This window comes from Podarcis gaigeae, assembly GCF_964106915.1.
Source record: "Podarcis gaigeae genome assembly, chromosome: 9".
NCBI classification, from domain to species: domain Eukaryota; kingdom Metazoa; phylum Chordata; class Lepidosauria; order Squamata; family Lacertidae; genus Podarcis; species Podarcis gaigeae.
In genome coordinates, this window is record NC_139685.1 from 37,680,151 (window position 1) to 37,699,615 (window position 19,465).

The 19,465-nt window shown below is 41.4% G+C and overlaps 1 protein-coding gene across 4 annotated transcripts in view; it reads left to right on the forward strand.

Annotated features, from left to right (window-relative positions):
- FSTL5 (follistatin like 5) overlaps positions 1-19,465 on the forward strand; it is a 328,628-nt gene that overhangs the window by 249,682 nt on the left and 59,481 nt on the right. For all 4 annotated transcript variants that reach the window (XM_083755622.1, XM_083755624.1, XM_083755623.1 and 1 more), the window contains one exon: positions 11,117-11,237. In XM_083755622.1, the coding sequence (XP_083611748.1) occupies positions 11,117-11,237 (121 nt within the window). The remainder of the gene's footprint in view (positions 1-11,116; positions 11,238-19,465) is intronic.

Here is a 19,465-nt window from a genome sequence, read left to right on the forward strand (position 1 = left end):
CCTGGAAAGATGCTAACAGTGGTTCCGACTCAGTACATGCAGATCCCATTATCTGCTTGCTCATTAAGCAAAAATTCAGTTATCTGAACATAAAGAATTACAGTTGTACCTTGGTTCTTGAATGTCTTGGTACTTGTACATTTTGGCTCCCAAACACCACAAACCCGGAAGTGAGTATTCCAGTTTGTGATTTTTTTTTTTTTTTTTGGAAGCCAAACATCCTACATAGCTTCCGATTGAGTGCAGGAAGCTCCTGCAGCCAATCGGAAGCCACGCCATGGTTTTTGAATGTTTTTGGAAGTCAAACGGACGTCCAGAGTGGATTACATTCAAGAACCAAGGTACCAGTCTACTGCTTCCAACCCTCCCCCCCCTAAAAATGCACATATATCTGATATTTAGGGAAAAACCAAAGATCTTTTCAAGAAAATTGGAGATATGAAAGGAACATTTTGTACAAAGTCCCATGGACTGCAAGAAGATCAAACCTCTCCATTCTGAAGGAAATCAACCCTGAGTGCTCACTGGAAGGACAGATCATGAAGCTGAGGCTCCAATACTTTGGCCGCCTCATGAGAAGAGAAGACTCCCTGGAAAAGACCCTGATGTTGGGAAAGATGGAGGGCACAAGAAGGGGACGACGGAGGATGAGATTGTTGGACAGTGTTCTCGAGGCTACCAGCATGAGTTTGAGCAGACTGCGGGAGGCAGTGGAAGACAGGAGTGCCTGGCGTGCTCTGGTCCATGGGGTCACGAATTGTCAGACATGACTAAACAGCAACAATGTACATTTAATATGGATCAAAGTTGAGGAAATCATTATGAAACAATGATGAATTGAGTTAGTTGCTTGAGAGAGAAAAAAGAGGGGGGCAGACTCTTGAAATGCTGCGACAAGTAGCATGCTGTTAACAATCTGGGTGGTATCCAACTTTACATTTCCCCCCTCCCCCGCCCTGTTTATAATTTTCAGAACTCATATTGAAGATGTCTTTACATTTCAAGCTGTTTCTTCTCCTAAACTTTATGAAGATTGTGCAATTATTACTGAGGAATGTCAAAACAGTGCATGGCTAAGCATTAAACCATGTAATCTATGTTGGATGGGGGTGGGATGTACTAGCACGCTACAGTCAGATTGCTAAATAGCTTGCACTCTGCAGACATTGCGATGAGGAATAAATATAACTTGCAAACAGAAAATAAGAAATTTTGCTTCATGAGAGTAGAATGAAGTGGGGGAAAGGCCAAATCAATGCAATCTGAAGCATGAGATTTTCCATTTCTTGTAATAATTTTATAACCTTGATATTTATGCATATTAATCTGGGAATTTATCTCTGTGAGCTTCCTTTTATGGATAATTCACTTGACCATTTTAGTGTTAGAACAGGACCAATCATGCAAGTAGGGATTGCAAGACTACATGAAATGGGGGTAGGAAAGGAATGTACAGTTATTATTGGTGAAAGAGGTTTAAAAGGAAAGCCCTCACTTTGTTATTGGGATAAGGTGGCATTTCTCAGGTTAGTGAGTAATGATTGCATTGGGATGTGTTAGGATTGGTTCAGCGGAAGTGCAAAAGGTGGTCAAATTAGTGGATTGGTGGTGTAGATTGTAATAGATTATATGGCACATGCAACAATATTGCTGAAAAGGTATTGATGTGACCAGTTAAGGAAACTGGAGTCATTTAACTTGAAATTATGTTATAGAGGTACATGGAATTGAACTGCTTCCTGCCATAGTACACGATGTGGATATTAAGTGCTAATGTGCATATGAGCCTTCTTTGTGATTGTGAGTTAGACTGGAAGTGAGACCAGACAGTAAGATCAGTAAAGATCAACAAGGTAAGTATCTGAATTACATATTCTTCCAAAATTAAATGTATCATAGCAAATGCCCTACCAGTAGCTTCTTTTCTGATACCTCAGTAGATGAAGTTTGCATTAGGAGTGCAGTTAGAGAGTTGCCTAGAGGACTGAGCCCCAAGTCTTGCATTCTGTTCCCCAGAACTCTCCACTTTGCTTGTATACTTCATTGGGCAATCTGCAAAGTGACAATGAGAACCACCTAACATCTTAATTGTCCCAGAGACATTTATTTGCAACTATGCATGTAAATTATATGGTCATACCTTGGGTTACGAACGCTGCGGGTTGCGCGTTTTCAGGTTGCAGACCACGCCGAACCTGGAAGTACCGGAATGGGTTACTTCTGGGTTTCGGCACTCACGCATGCGCAGAAGCGCAAAATGATGTCACACACATGCACAGAAGCGCCGAATCGCGTCACACACATGCGCAGATGCAGCGCTTCAGGCTACGAATGCTGCGGGTTGCAAACATGCCTCCCGCGTGGATCATGTTTGCAAGCAGAGGTATGACTATGTACATATTCTGCAGACTTGCATTATGGGCCTGTGCCTTGAGTCTTTTCCTGAGCCTTTTGGGCTTGCTGATCAGGAGGTCGGTGGTTCAAATTCCCACGACGGGGTGAGCTCCCGTTGCTCTGTCCCAGTTCCTGCCAACCTAGCAGTTCAAAAGCACGTCAAAGTGCAAGTGGATAAATAGGTACTGCTGTGGTGGGAAGGTAAATGGCATTTCCGTGCATTTCAATCATGGTGTTCCATTGCACTAGAAGTGTTTAGTCATCTGGCCACATGACCCGGAAAACTGTTTGTGGACAAACACTGGCTCCCTCGGCTTGAAAACGAGATGAGCGCTGCAACCCCATAGTCACCTTTGACTAGACTTCACTGTCCATGGGTCCTTTATGTTTACCTTTTCCTGATAGTGAACTGGCAGATTCCAGACTATTCAGGATGCATGTGTATAACTCATGATTCGCTAGAGAACGTAAATGCAACACAGCCAATACAGGGTGACATTGCACCTTTCCAGGAAGCATTATTGAGTTAGACCCTTTTGTGTGTCTGGATCTGGGGTAACAAGCAGCAGGACAATGTGCACTTCAGTAGTAGAGAAATGCCCAAATTGGGAGCATATATGTGTTCCGGTTGGTTCTGTCTTCACAGATAATGCTAGAAATGGAAAAGAGAGAGGGCAGTTCACTTGTGGTCCATTTTATCTATTGTTGTACTCCCAGGGAAGGAAATTAGCCAGCCCATAGAACAATGATCTCAATTTAGCATGTATATTCATCAAAATCCATCTGTCTCTGCTTATCTCTTACGTGACTTTTATCCAATGAAGCTCAAAGTATTTAATAAAAACAATAAATACAGTGACTGTAAACATGCCTAAAAGCAGCATAAAACAGCTTTAAAAACAGCAGCGGTGAGAAACATCACATACAAGAACACTTTTCAACAGCACACTAAAAAAACAAGCAAACCTGAATCACTCTCTAGAACAGGCAAGTCCTACATTGTCTCTTAAACACAGACAGGGATGTGTGCTCGCATAACTCAGCAGGGTTTACCACCCTCCTATTCCCACTTGCATTATATACCAACTGGCATATGAGATGCAGCTATCTGCACAAGATGCTTTAAAAGCCAGGATGCAAGACCACAGCATATAAGTGATAATATACCCATGACAGGAATGAGGTTCATCATCGAGGGTGGGTGCGTATACATGGAATATCTGAAGTAGCGCATGTCACAAATTGGCTTCCAGCTTTGCTCTAACTCAGTACTTCCAATCTTTGTTAGAAGCCCACACTGTGAACTCTACATGCCTCATAATTACAATCATTCGGGCCCCTGGAAATGGACAAATTGCACAATTTTAGGTTATCATCATCTTTTCTGCATGTAGTCTTGATGTGCAACAAATGTTCCTGGCTTCCATTTATTGTTCAAGCTTTGCTCCTTGCAGAAGCCAGTAAATGAGTTTGAAAGTTGGAGCAGGGAGCAAAGGGGGGTGGCTAATAATACCTCTCTGGGATATACCACCTCAGATTGCCTCCATCCCCTGCACAAAGGAAAATGGGGTGCAGTGGGGTGCAGTGAAATTTTTCATAGGGGAACAGTTAGGGCTGGAGACACCAGCTTGCAAGGCGATGGGGGGAGGGCTGATGTCACATTGGTGAGCATCGTGTCTCTTTCTCTAAGACAGGCAGAAGTGTCCCAGGCTTTGGGAAGGAGACACCAGGCCTCTGACAGGATGCTGGAGCCCTGCTGCCTCCTTCCTAAAGCTAGGCGGGCTTTGGGATGGTGGCGGGAAGGCTTTTGGACCCAACAGAGCATCACACCTCTCTTCCTAAGGCGGGCTTTGGGAAGAAGGGAACTACAATGGTACCTCTGGTTGTGAATGGGATCCATTCCGGAGACCCGATCACAACCTGAAAAGAACGCAACCCACGTCTGCGCATGTGCGGGTTGCGATTCACCACTTCTGCGCATGCGGTCATGTTGCGCGTCTGCATCTGCGTGAGTGGCGAAACCCAGAAATAACCCTTTCCGGTACTTCCAGGTTGCCGCAGGATGCAACCTGAAAACGCACAACCTGAAGCAAACATAGCATGAGGTATAACTGTAGTCTAATCTCCCCCATCCAATGACTGCCTGCCACTGGTTTTAACCCATATTTCTCTCTCACTTCTAATTTTCTGGGCATGGTTTTGCTTTTCCTTTTTAAAGAGAATGTGTGAGGCCTCAGCCTCCATCTAAAGTGCTAAGACACAGGTTTACCACTTCTTTGAAAACAAGAGGCTATGGTAACAAGTTACTGTTAGCAAGGGACAATAGCAGGCCTAGCTTGCATGGAAGATTATAAAGGCTGTAGGAGAACAATCTCTTTCTTCTAGTCCTGTCCTATTTTATCAACTTTACTGTCTCTATTGCTAAAGCATGGGCACAGGGTACAGGCACACTAGACACACTTGGCATGAAGAGCAGGGTTTGGAGGGGGTTCTCTAGGATAGGGAGGAATAAAGCTCCTCATGCCTACTGTTTTGCCTTTTGTACAAAGGTATACCATACGTGGTTGCTTCTTTTGATGTCACTGCACTGTGTTATGAGAAGGAACTGGGCTTCAGTCCTAACCATAATAGACACATGTTGCACAAAAGGCACATGAAGGTCTTTGTGCGTGAAGACCCCCAAACCCCCTCCAAAATAAATCACACAGGACACAGAATATTTGTTTAAGATTTTTGGCATTAATTTGGCCACAACATTATTGATTACAGCTTGTGAGTGGTCACTTAGGCATTGGTTTGGACTACCTGAACCTGCACCAGCAGGAACAGGACTGACAACTGGAACTTCCAGAGGTCAGTTACAGATAGGTAGCCGTGTTGGTCTGCCATAGTCAAAACAAAAAAAATTCCTTCCAGTAGCACCTTAAAGACCAACTAAGTTAGTTCTTGGTATGAGCTTTCGTGTGCATGCACACTTCTTCAGATACACTGAAACAGAAGTTTCCAGACCCTTCTATATAGTGAGAAGGTGGGGAGGGGTATTACTCAGAAGGATGGTGGGAATGGGTGATTGGCAGATAGCTGTGATGAGCCTGTTGACGACTCTTAATGACTGCAATAGGTCTTACAGGAAAAAGCAAGGGGTGAGAAGGTGAAAAATGGCTTTGTCATGTATAATGAGATAAGAATCCAATGTCTTTGTTCAGGCCAGGTCTCTCCATGGTTTTAAGTTTGGTGATAAGTTGCAATTCAGCAGCTTCTCTTTCCAGTCTATTTCTGAAATTCCTTTGTACTAAAACAGCTACTTTGAGATCTTGTATAGAATGTCCTGGGAGATTGAAGTGTTCTCCTACTGGTTTCTCTGTCTTGTGATTCCTGATGTCTGATTTATGTCCGTTTATTCTTTGGCGTAAGGTCTGGCCTGTTTGTCCAATATAGAGAGCTGAAGGACACTGTTGGCATTTGATGGCATACACAATGTTAGACGATGAGCAATTAAATAGTCCCGAGATGGTATGTGTGATGTTGTTGGGGCCAGTAATGTTGGGGCCTTTTTTCCAGAGGTCAGTAAGGGAAAATATACTGGGGGAGCACAGAGGCAGATTTCCACCTCTTAGTTCACCCCAGATGCTCCCAGGAACTCTGGAATGGCTCTGCCCCGAGAGGGGATCGGACAGAGAATATTGAGCCCCTGGATTCCTTTAATGGAATTCACTAGCAGCAGCAACAAAAATGAGGGGCAGCCACAGCCAATCCATAATCCCCTCCACCAAAGAATGAATCAATGCCTAACCGCCAACCTTACAAAGTTATGACGATTTGCTACATGGTAGGCAAAAACCAAATGGCACCAGCCAATCAGCCAAGTGGCAAAATTCCTACCGGGCCCCTGCTCCAAAACAGACAACCCCTAGGCAGGCATAGCAAGGTCAAAACACACCTTAAATTATAGGGAGGGAGATAATAATAATAATAATAATAATAATAATAATAATAATAATAATAATAATTTATTATTTATACCCCGCCCATCTGGCTGAGTTTCCCCAGCCACTCTGGGCGGCTCCCAATCAGTGTTAAAAACAGTACAGCATTACTGCTGCATGATGTGAAAGAGAAAGTACTTCACCTCGTGCAGCCCCTTAAATAGCCCCTTAGTTGCCAATCAAACCCAACCGACAGAAAATTTTCCCCGGTAACAAAGAGGCAACCAATGAGGTGCGGAAGTCATCCAAACAGGCCCACCCCGGCAACAAGAAGGCAGTTTAGTGATCTCACCGCAACATGTGGCTCTCCATGATTTGGAGGACACAATTTGTGTAACTATAGGCCCAACTTTTTTTAATGTATATAAAAAATAATGTTATGCGGAACATTTCTCTTATTTTTTTAAACCCATTTTCCATTAATGAGAAAAGAAATAGCATTTGAAAGTCTTAAAAGATGAGAGAATATTCAGTGAAATTTTCATGGGTGGTGGATTTGTGTCATATTTACCTTACTTGTTGAGTGGTGTGTATCCTTTTTTCATTCTACCAGTAATTTATCTTTAGATCTGCTTTCTGCAGCCTTCCTGGGTGCCCATACTTTAATTAAATTTCATGCTAAGAAACATGGGGATTTTTCCGATCATGGGCAGACAGGAAAACTTCTGAGCGTTGGATAAATGTTTACCCATAGGGACGGGGAATGCATCATCCCTGGCCACTTTAGAATAACAAGGTAAACTCAAAAACCTTGCACACACTGAAATTCTCAAGTAGCCAAAGAATGATGCCAAAAAAGCTGGAGTTTCTTTTGCAGAGGAAGAACACTTTCCAAAAAAAAATTGGACAACAGATTTTGATACGGCACAGGCAAAAAAAGTTTGCATTTTGATATGTCTCTGAATTCTCTGTGCTACATCTCTCTATGCATGTTGACACCTAAGGAGTTTGGGGAGATAAAAGAAAGTAGGGAGAGAGCAACTCACCACTCATTGGTTTGCTCATATCCCAAGGATCTCTTGATCCTTCTCTGTCAAGCAAACTTTGTAGAGCACTAATAGTTAATAAAAGTAGTATCAGCAAGGTCTGTAATCATTGTCTAACGATGGTCTGTTACACATGCTAAGCAACATTTGTCATTGATTTGTTGTCTCGGGACTTGCTTTTGTTTTATTGTCTCCTTTTGATTTCTCTGTGGGGTTGTATATAACTTCCTTGTATTTTAAATGTACTGTTAGTGCCACTCTCCAGTGTAGTCCTCAGAGAATAATCATGAGATCGGTCTTTTCTTGTGTGTATAATTGCCAAGGCTTTTCATAGCTTAAATAGAAAAGCCTCTAGGGTGAGTTGCTTGCTTTTTTATACGTATAATGTTTATGTGGCTAGTTCTGAAACTGAGCTGTCACCAAATCATATTACAGGCAATTTCAGTCTCTTGCCAAGAAATTGCTGGTGTGGAGCTGAGGCCAAATCACTTTCTTATCAGTCCCCATCTTTAGCAAATGAATTGTGTGAAACTGACAAGCACATACAGAGCCGGAGATTGGGCAGGGTGACGCTGCTGCCTCAGGTGGCAAAAGCCCCCGAGATGCCACCCCTATGGCTGCCCTGCCACCTCCACCAACAGCAGAGAAGTGGTTCTGCCATTGGCGCTGACTTCAGGTGACATCACGTCCACCTGGGGTGAGATCTTACCCAAAATCACTGAGATCATGTCTGAAATCAGTGCCAACGTCCTTTGTTTAGGGTTTCATGAAAAGACAAACCCACCAAACAAAGTCACCCCACAAGAAACAGCAAAGGATGAAATGATAGAGATGGATATCTGCACATTTTCAATATTTTTCAATTTTCAAAATATAAATATTTTAAATGCCCAAAACATTCAAATCCATGTGTGCTGTATTAGGTACAACACATCCTAGGAAAGAATTCAGTGCTGAAATTCATTTCTGCTTGTCTGATGAAATGATCTCCACTCTCCTCCTCCCAACATGCTGTTCTGGGAGATGTCCTGACGCCGTACAAGCCAGCTGGGAGGGGAGAAGGGGGAAAGCCCCATTACACTGGTAGACATCTTTGCAGGACTGCTTCCCGGGCCAGTTAGTTGAATTGAGCCCTTAATCTCCCTCTATCCTATAACAAACACCATTCTGCTTGTCACCTTCATGCTGTTGACTGTTCATTTATGCCCAAAACTTCTGCATAGAAGCCAATGTGCATACAAGTCTACTGCAATAGTTTTGTTGTTAAGTGCATAGAATCTAGGAAATTACTGTGAGCTTGAGACTTACATGCATTGTTTTACAGTTGAATGCTTCATCCAGTTCGTCAATATATGGCAAGGCAAGTGTGCCTTGTGGCAAGGAACAAGCCAATTCTCTCTTGATAAGGTCAGGCATGTCCAAAGTCCATTTCGGGGGCCTAATCCAGCCCGCTGGTCGGTTTGTCTGGCCCCTGTGGCAGTTTATTTCCTGGAGTAAAATCCTAAAGAAACCTCAAGAGCTTCAACCCTAAAAAAAAAGCTCAGCAACTTCCTTACTAAAAGAAAAACTATAACAACTTTGGTTGGCACTTTGGTCGGCTCTCACGGCCCTTCACTTTATCAAATCTGGCCCGCTTTGAAAAAAGTCTGGTGGACACAACTGCATAGGCTTTCTGCACCCAGAAGCTTGTCTGAACCAGGCCAATATGCCACTGCTTTGAGCATAATGTCATCTCACCTTATTTAGTTTCCCAGTTTGAGCTTTTTATCATCTGAAGGCTTTTAAACAGATCAGAAAAAAGTGCTTTGCTATGTTGCTGTATCCTTTAATTTCCTGTTATGTGTTGTATTTTTAGTGTTGCATTAAATATTGTACAACAGAAGTTATCTCTCATCGTAATATACTTTCAATGGGGCTCCATATGCTCCTAGCTAACAGGTTGTTCCAATTAACTTACTGTAGTTTTATGAAAATATACCACACATCTATATAAAAGAAACACCCACTTGGTACCTAATAACATTAATGGTGTGGAAACATAAAAGCCAAAATAAGAATTAAGAAGAAATTACTAACAGCAAGTGTAATGGCCTAATTAAATCATAGTTGATAACCATTACACTACTATTGAAGACTTTCTGGATTTGAGACTGTGTAGACACAGGGGAGTACTTCACATACAACTGGGCTCAGCTTGTTTTCTTCTTTTTTCTTACTGCAACATTTCAAGTGTTGAAGAGGAAGTATGCAATTCAGTACCTTGTTTAAATCCTATCCAAGTCTGAGGAAGGATTCATTCATGTTTTATAAGAATGCAGGGTCCTGGGAAAATGAAAAAGTATATATAAAAAAGGAGAAGCAATATCAGTTACTTCTTAAAAACAAAAGAACTGGGTAGCTTCCATGTCCTATTATATATTCTGTTTCTGTTTATTATGATGATTATATATTTTTCATGCTTAATGCGTTCTCTGGACCATGTTGTAGCAGAAAACTGTCTAGCAGATAAAGACTTTTAAGCTGAAAGATGATTCACAGCAGGCCCAATAACTTGTGACCCACCAAGTTGAACAAAGATCTGTCAGTCTTTTATGATGCTCTACCATAAGCTCAGTAAATGAATGTTTTTGCTGGTTTTGCTGGCTCAACTTGGATTGAATAAATGGGACAAGAAAGTTTCATGTAGTGTAAATGGTTGATGGGCCGAGCTTTGCTCGGCTTGATAGGCTTGATAAGTTGTTCAGGTCTGATCTAAATATGCATTCAAGGTGTTGGAATGGCAGGACTTGTAGAACATAATCCTGCCCTCCCTTACACAGATTGCTGGGTGAGTAAAGTAGTATATACATTTGTCTCCTCTGGTCTACACCTACAGATATGTATACTGCTGTGGGCAGCATCACCACAACAGAAGGCATGAGCTATGGTCAGTGAGTGTTAAGCTACCAGTGGTGGTAAGGTGTGAAAAACTCCAAAACAGGGCATTTGGCAGTTATGGATCCACTGGATCCAGTGGCTGCAGTGCTGGATATTCTTGAAGGAGCGTCTCCACCCCCATCGTTCAACCCGGACATGGAGATCCAGCTCCGAGGGCCTTCTGTTGGTTCCCTCACTGACAGAAATGAGGTTACAGGGAACCTGGCAGAGGGCCTTCTCAGTAGTGGTGCCTGCCCTATGGAACCCCCTCCCATCAGATGTCAAGGAAATAAACAACTCTCTGACCTTTAGATGACATCTGAAGGCAGCCCTGTTTAGGGAAGTTTTTAATGTTTGAAGTTCTATTCTGTTTTTAGTATTCTGTTGGGAGCTGCCCAGAGTGGCAGGGGAAACCCAGCCAGATGCGTGGGTTATAAATAATAAATTATTATCATCATCATCATCCTCACCATTACTACACATGTGCTTCACTGACACCTCATTAACACTGATCTGCCTGTCACTTCAGCAGGTCCACGGGCCCATTTGCAGAACCAGAATTTGCTCCCAGCATCCCCTATGTTGATCCACATCATTTTAATTACATCAGTTGATCTTCAAATTAGCTGCTGTCTTTGTGGTTTGACACATTTCCAGTGTGACTTTGATATCATGTAGGTTGTTGACACAGTAATATTATAATATTTATACTGAAGAGATTAGAAACTCTTTAAATTCATTGGTATTTGTATCGTACCTCTAAAGTGAATTGAGCAGCTGTTGCACTTCTGTCCAGGTACTTGTGATCACCTTCTGATTCTTCTTTCCCTTTAGGATTTTGGCGATGATGGGTCCCTGTACATTACTAAGATCACGACCACTCACATGGGAAATTACAGCTGCTATGCAGATGGCTATGATAAACTTTATCAGACTCATATTCTTCAAGTAAATGGTAAGGGGAAATGTTTGATTTGCCAAGTTGTGGTGCAGTCTCTAGATTTAATTCAGTAGACAGTTTTGGTTTCTTAATTGCTATATGAAAACCAAAAAGCAAAAGCAGACATGGATGATCAGTTTTCATTAATATTTTCTCTTCTATAAACAAAGCTACAGGAAAATGAGATTTAATCACAGCATGTAGCAATTCTAAATAATTAATTCTTATTGAAAATAATAAGGAAGACCACACAGTTTATTTACTCTGTACTTTGAGCTCTTAATTGTGTTAAACAATGTGCCTTCTTAGTATTCTGTTTGTAAGAGAATAGATATTTAGGGAAAACATGGCTTTGAATAACAGATTAATCATGTTATTGCATACTGCAATAATCCATTTGTAGTATGTCTGTTTTCAATAATGTGACATGCTTTCCAGAAAAAAAGCTGTCCTCATATTAAAGAAAAATAGGACTTCAAATGCAGAGCAATCTAATGCATCCAGTAAGCCATCATAGACCTACTGGAACTCAGTAACAATGGGCACCATTGTCTCTGCTTAGTGGCTTGTAATGCATGTGTTTTGACTAGTATTTTGAAGCTCCTTCCCAAGCAATCAGATCATCTAATATGTATTTTGCTTTATTGAATAGAATGGTCAGAGGTCTCTATTAATATTTATTAGCTCTGTACGTGTCAATCACTATGACTTCTTGATATCTAGGAAGGAGTTAAGACTTATTAGAAAGGTGCTACTTCATCAAACTCCATAAAAATCCAAATAAAAGGAGGCATTTTATCTCTTTAGGCCAAAGTATCAAACCAATCACCTACCTTTTTTCTCTGTCAACTTAAAGGAGGTGGGATTGCTGGGGAAGAAGAAGGGCATTGAAAAAGATACAGATTTCTACAGGGCTATAATGTGCCACGTAGTTTCTTAGATTAAGGATACATCTCTCTACAGTTAATACAATCACTGTGACCATGATTTGACAGTACTCCTGTAGCTATATTTTTGTATTTGCACTTTCGTCAAATCAGATTGTGAACAGATGAATATATTGGGACTTGCACACTGGAGCTAAACTGGGTCAAAATGTGAAGCTTAATGCTTTGGTCAGATGAAGCAGCAATTTTATGGATTCTGTTTGTAGCTCTAACCACTGTTTCCCTAAATATTGGCAAAGAAACCAGCACTTGTAGTCCAAGAAAAAGATTAATTAATGCAATGGCACTCATATAACAGAAGAGTCAAAATAAGGTTAACAAGATAATGAAGCTTAGTTGATCTTTAAGATCTAATGTGAGAATGCTTTGAAATATGTTTAATTGGACTTTAACCACTTTTGCAACATGTCTATTTTCATTCATATGAATCAGTAGTAATTGTTATCACTAATGTTCTGTCATTTTATCTGTTTAAATTCGCTTTGTTTTTCCTTTCTTTTATCCCAGAATTAAACTCCATTTTTGTTTGTGTTCCATTTTATTTTTACTTATTTGTTTAGATTTATATCCTGTGTTGACCTGAGGATAAATCAACATATACAGTAAATATGTCACTTTCTAACCATGCAGGGATTTGAGCAATATTGAATGCATAGGAGAGAGAGAGAGAGAGAGAGAGAGAGAAACAAGCACAGGTTTAATGCAATTATATATTGGCATTAACTCTGTGGAAGGGCATTCCAATAATCACATCCATCCCTACCTTTGCAATGTACTTGCAAAGGTAGTAATAATGCATGTGAGAGATAATGCAAACATAATGTGGGAGAGCATCTACAGCTTGATTTTTCATTGCTATAGCCGTTTGGTGTGCCTTAATCATTGTTGATCTTCCATGGGCATGGGTACACCAAAAGACCCAACATCCATGCCTTTGGTCCCTCTTTTCCAGTTCACAAGTAGCCACAACCACTGGATTGTTCAGTTTACTCTGGTTTATTATGACCAGGGTGTTACATCACATGCTGTTCCCCAGTGAGTAGTTTCTTGTTGGGGCACCAACTGGGTAGTATCTGAGGCCTTACACCTTGCACTGTGGACTGCAAGCCACTCAAGTTTCTTCCTAGCACCTTGCCTCTACTGGGGTTTTTCTCTAGTCAGACCCTTTCTTCCCCAGTCTTGTCCCTGCCTTTCGTCTTCAGTTATAAAGAACTCCATGTCAACCACTGTTTCTTTTCACTCTTATCGGACCCCACTGCAGGGAGAAGAAATGGTATGTCTTGTCTAACTGCAGGTTTGGCTTCCTGCTGCACAGAAAGCACAGGGGGCGGTAGAGCAGTTCCTGGCAACCCTTCACAATGAAAGAGGGAGGGAGCAGGATGGAAAGTTGCTGGTTGAGAACATTGATGGATGGGTGTTTGTATAACCTGGAACTGTCCCACTGGGACAAAAAATGAAGTGAATCAGCCAGCAGACCTGTCAGACTAATAGTTCCCAAGCAATATGACTTGGCCATCAACCACAACTTGGCCACTATTGATTTTTGATAAACTCCCTGATTATCTGATTCCAAGCAGAGGTGAATTTAAGGAAGCATGACCACTTTGTTCACACTGGGCATGGGGCCTTGGGGGGCACCACCACTATGGTGTAGAATGGAAGCAAAGAGGCGGGGAGAGGATTTTGGTGTTGCATAGGACACTGCTGAAATTGGTCCACCACTACTTCAAGGAGGGAGTCAATATGTATGTCATAGTATCTCTAGAGAACCATATCTCCCCACCCTTCTCACCTTACCTTACATACTGCCTGACTCTAAAAATAGGCATAACTCTTTGTACTGAATGATGGACAGAGCCTTGGCTAGCCTGCAGTGAAAATAATTTCCATACCTTCAGAATAATATACCTGTTTAGCGTAAATGTTTCCGTTCTCTACTGGAGGCAAGAGCATCTATTTCCAGAGAGAACAAGGTGAACCATATCATTTATTATTATTATTATTATTATTATTATTATTATTATTATTATTATTATTATTCTTATTCTCCAAGCTACTCAGGGTAGTGTACATAGTCACACACACACACACACATGTCACAACAAACCTGTGACTGTACATCAGGATGAAAGGGTGTGCCGACCAAGGTCACCCTTTATGACCTTGTGTCTGAGCACAAGTTTGAATTTTGGTCTCCCCATTTCTAGTCAAAGACTCTAGCTATGATGCAACACCAGCTCTGTTGCATAGTGAAGGAATGGAACTTCTAATTAATGCCCTGTCCTGGCAAATATGAACTTACAATGGAATCTGGAGGAAGGCAGTTGGATAGTGGCTCAGCAGACGTAGCAAGAAAAAGGAACTGAAACACAGAGACTATGGAAGCACTTAACAGGTCAAGAACTGGAGTCAAATCAAGTCCTTCAGAACAGGTCCTAGGAAAAGATATGACTTGTTCTGACAAAGGTTGGTTGAGCTCTTCTGTAGTCCCTCTCTGCTCCACTCCCTTTCTGGAGAATCAAAACCATCAAAGTGACAACTTCCTGACCCGTAACCTAGCAGGCTGTTTTCTCTGTTGCCGGGCTGTACAATGCAGCCATGCACAGATTCAGCGGCTTGTGAAGCCAGTGGAAGCAAAGACACTGGCTCCTCAGTGGCTGCAGTCACTGGGGTTCCTGGTTGAAGGATCTCATTTGAGGCAGGATCCTGATGGTTGGACTTGGTCTCTGTGGTGTCAGGGTCCAGATCCAGTGTTTCTGGGGACTGTGCTACCTGATTCAGGAGCCCCTTTTCATCTAAATCCTTTATGAACATATGGTAATGCAGCTAACAAACCTGCATAACACTTCTTTTTTGTGATAGGATAGAAATCCTTAGTACATTTACCTGCAAGCATGATACTTTCAGTTCAGTGAGACTTACTTGTGAGCACATGTGATTAATCAGTGTGTAAATCAAATAAAACATTTAAACAAAACTGGTTTATAGATCACCATTTTGATCCAGATCTATGGTTCTGCCCCCCCCCCTTCTGAAGTTGGTAAGTGCTACTAAGAGAGAGAGAGAGAAAGAGAGCACAATTTTATTTTATTTATGAATATTCACCATATTAACTTTTGAGTTGATCTGAGTGTGGAAACAGAATGAATGAGGTAGGACAGTGACAGGGAGCAATTGATGTTTTCAATAATGTCATAGACAAGAGGCATTTGCTCTTTTACATAATTTATAGAATTCAGTCTATAATTTTTCATTCAAACTTTGCTTCATTTTCAAAGACGTACCATGTGCAAATAAAACAACACAAGTCCAATAGCAACTTTTCATACAACATGGATAAGTTGTTGTTGTTATATTATCTTAGTGATATATCTATGGCAATTTGATGAATAGTGGCTACCTGAATAGAATAGTGACAAAATTTAGAAGCAGAGAAAATAATATTTATATGGATATATATACAGTGGTACCTTGGGTTAAGTACTTAATTCGTTCTGGAGGTCCGTTCTTAACCTGAAACTGTTCTTAACCTGAAGCACCACTTTAGCTAATGGGGCCTCCTGCTGCTGCCGTGCCACTGGAGCACAATTTCTGTTCTCATCCCGAAGCAAGGTTCTTAACCTGAAGCACTATTTCTGGGTTAGCGGAGTCTGTAACCTGAAGCGTATGTAACCTGAAGCGTATGTAACCCAAGGTACCACTGTATTGAAAAAAGAGCAATACCTGTAAGATTTCATTTTAAGTAAATTCATGAGCACTATTCAGATGAATGGTTAGGGAGAACATTTGAGTGGGAGAAGATGTGAGTGGGAAGGAGGACCACATCACATGGGCTTTCCCCCTGTAATCCACACATTCAGTGCAAATGTCTGAAGAATGAGATTGGACCATCATGTACACAGGCTTCCACACAATCTGGAACCCTAAGCAGTAGAAATCAGTCCTTGTCACCCTATCAAGGCTAAAGAGGCTCACCTGGTGCCATCATTACATGTCTTTAGGTGCCAGGCGAAAACATTCCTCTTTACCCAGGCCTTCAGCCTCTAAACAATCTGTGGCCTTTTTAATGTATGGGGGGGCAGTTATTTTTATTGTTTCTGTGATTATTTCCCTGTCTATTTTTATTATATTACGTAAATGATTTTCTAATGTTATACACCACACTGGGATCTTCAGATAAAGCGGGTTATATACTTTGAATTAATTTATTATTATTATTATTATTATTATTATTATTATTATTAATTAATAGCAGCAGCCAATCTCCCTGCAACAACCCCAATTTCCCCAAGTTTGTGAAAGGAAACATAGGTGAGGAATGTGAATAGCAACACTGGGGTTCAGGATTAAGACCTAGACGCTAGCACCAGCATGCTCATAGCAGTGTTACTTAATACTGGGAAGGACTGGAAGCTGCATTTCCCTGTTGTCAGTTGGCTGCTGCTGCTGCACATATGTTCAGCAGTGTCCAGAACTGAGTCTGAGGCTTAATATCCTTCATCGAGAAAGGGTGGGATAGCAGCATGAAGCGTGACTGCAGGGCTTTATTGTAATGGATCTGTCATGTATGATCTAGTTGAGATTCCTGCATTTCAGGTAGTTGGACTAGATCAGGCACAGCCAAACTTGGCCCTCCAGCTGTCTTGGGACTACAACTCCCATCATCCCTAGCTAACAGGACCAGTGGTCAGGGATGATGGGAATTGTAGTCCCAAAACAGCTGGAGGGCCAAGTTTGGCCATGCCTGGACTAGATGATCTTCGGGGTGCCTTCCAATTCTACAATTCTATGGTTCTTTTAGGACTGGTGGAATAGAAGGGACAAAGGCCAAATAAGCTGGCAGCTTTTCACCTAGGTACAACAATAAAATCCCTGTAGGAAGCCTATGACCATGAAATAAATTGGTTACCAGGATAAGGATAAAAACCTGTCATCTACCACTTCAGAAATGGAAATGAGGGCATACTAAAGCACTCAATTCTCACACTGTGAATCAAGGTTCTACTTCACATTCTAAAGGCTTTACTCATTATTTGTAAGTTGCTTTTCCAGCTGCACTAGAAAAAGCATAATTGTCCTAAGCTAGGTTGTCAACAGTTCAGTATGCACCTCAGCAGCTGCATTATGTGGAAATGTGGAGCAGGCACTGCATGGTGCCTTTGCACTCCCATTATATGCATCTACAAGCGCGAGAAGCAGATACGAGGTACATCCCACACTCTGAGATTTAACTTCCAACTACCAGAAAACAGAAATTGTCTCTGATAAATAGGAACAGCTGGAGCGTATGATAAGAATCAAGATTAAAGTTTGTTATTTCTAATTTCCTCCTTCAAAAACTAGTCAATGCTTTTCATTTTGTGTATGATTATTACTGAGGTGCAAAATGCGTCAAAGTCATTTCTTTCTTGCCAGCATAATTATAACGAGGGTGTCATGCTGAGCCATTTCCTTTAAACAGTTGGGTTGCATCGGAAAACAGATAATCCCATTTCATAATAGTCAAAATTAATAATTTATGTTTTATCATTCAAATTTTCTCCCGTGTCAATAACTGTGCTTCAAGATGGTACTGGAATGTTAGGGTGTTGTTGTTGTTTTTAAAAAAACAAATCTAAAAGTATTGGAAAGTGCATTCTTCGTATGACTGATTTTTCTTTCTCAGGCAATATCAGTTATGTCCATAAGTAATTAATGATCAGCTACCCACTCACCTTTTTTTGCAAAAGTAACTCTCCCCAGATTTTTGGAGGAAGATGAAAACTATTAACAACAGTATTATTTAATAAGACCATTATTTTCACAGTCCCCTCCCTCCTAAAAAAAAATCGCTGTGAAAATGGAGACCATTTCCTGCTGCTTTCTTAGGAAATGTCTCCACCTACATGATTTTCATCTCAACTTTAATTAACACTGTGTTAAACTCTACATACCAACTTTGGGAAACAATTCCTGTGCAGCCCCCAGAATGAGGTCCCTCTTGTGAAGACATTAGCATTTCTGTGAAATTTTCAAGGGAGAGTGTTTGGCACCTCCTTAATAAAAATTACAGCATGTGGTATGTGGTTCTTTCATTTTCATAGTTCTAGCATGGCATTCCACAGCCTCTCTAGATTCCTGTGGTTCCTGGAACAGCCCTGGGAAGACATTGCATTACAGTAGTACCTCAGGTTACATACGCTTCAGGTTACAGACTCTGCTAACCCAGAAATAGTGCTTCAGGTTAAGAACTTTGCTTCAGGATGAGAACAGAAATCGTGTTCTGGTGGTGCAGTGGCAGCAGGAGGCCCCATTAGCTAAAGTGGTGCTTCAAGTTAAGAACAGTTTCAGGTTAAGAACGGACCTCCGGAACGATTTAAGTACTTAACACGAGGTACCACTGTACAACATTCTCACCTGAACTTTCCAGAGAGAGGACGAAGCCACAGAGGCTGCATGTGGAGTGCCTGAGAGCAGCACACTCATTTGTTTTTTATAGTAAAATCCTTTCTTGCACCTCTGTCAGGTGTTGGTGAAAAGCCCATGAGGGAGGGCCTTTCCCACAGCACATAAAGCTGGGTTGTTGGCACTGGGAGCATGCTAGAATTATGAAAAGGAAAGAGCACGTGCACCCAGGCCTTGTCTGTCTTCACTGAAATTCTCCCCTTCCCACATTTTTTAAGGAATCTTTTGTTCTGCCCTTCCCCCCAAGAATGGCCAGACAAGCAAACAAACCTTCAGCTGAGATTATTAGCACGGCATTATGTAATCTTCTCTTGAATCCTTTATTTGTACTTGGTTCCACTGGAGGATCAGGAAATGATAATCCATCTTCTTACAGCAGCTAGGAGGTATACTAGTTTAATGGGGTAGAGAGAGATTCTAGTGACATTAGTATGGCTATTATGAATTTGGCACATCATGTTTATAATAAAGTTAGAACATTTTATTTGAGATGGGAAAGGTAAGCGAGATAATATTAAATTTATTGGAAAACGGTACCGGTACCGGAAGTTGAAGGCGCACGACCTCAGAACCATGTGGTTTAAGACTCTTTTGTAAGGTATTATCTTCCACGTGTGGTTTTCTGTGAACTTGTGTTTTTCTTATGAGATATATGGGGGGGGGGGGAATAGATGTCCTCAACTTTTTCCCCGACTCTGCATTCTTCCATCCACACATTTATCCCTACATGATTCATGTATGCTAGAGCTGTATATGTGCATTTGGAGCTCCTTAGATTGTGAACAACATCACTGGAAGTTGGCTGTGGTGGGTGGCTATGTGGACTTTTGATACCTGCAGTTACCTCTAGAT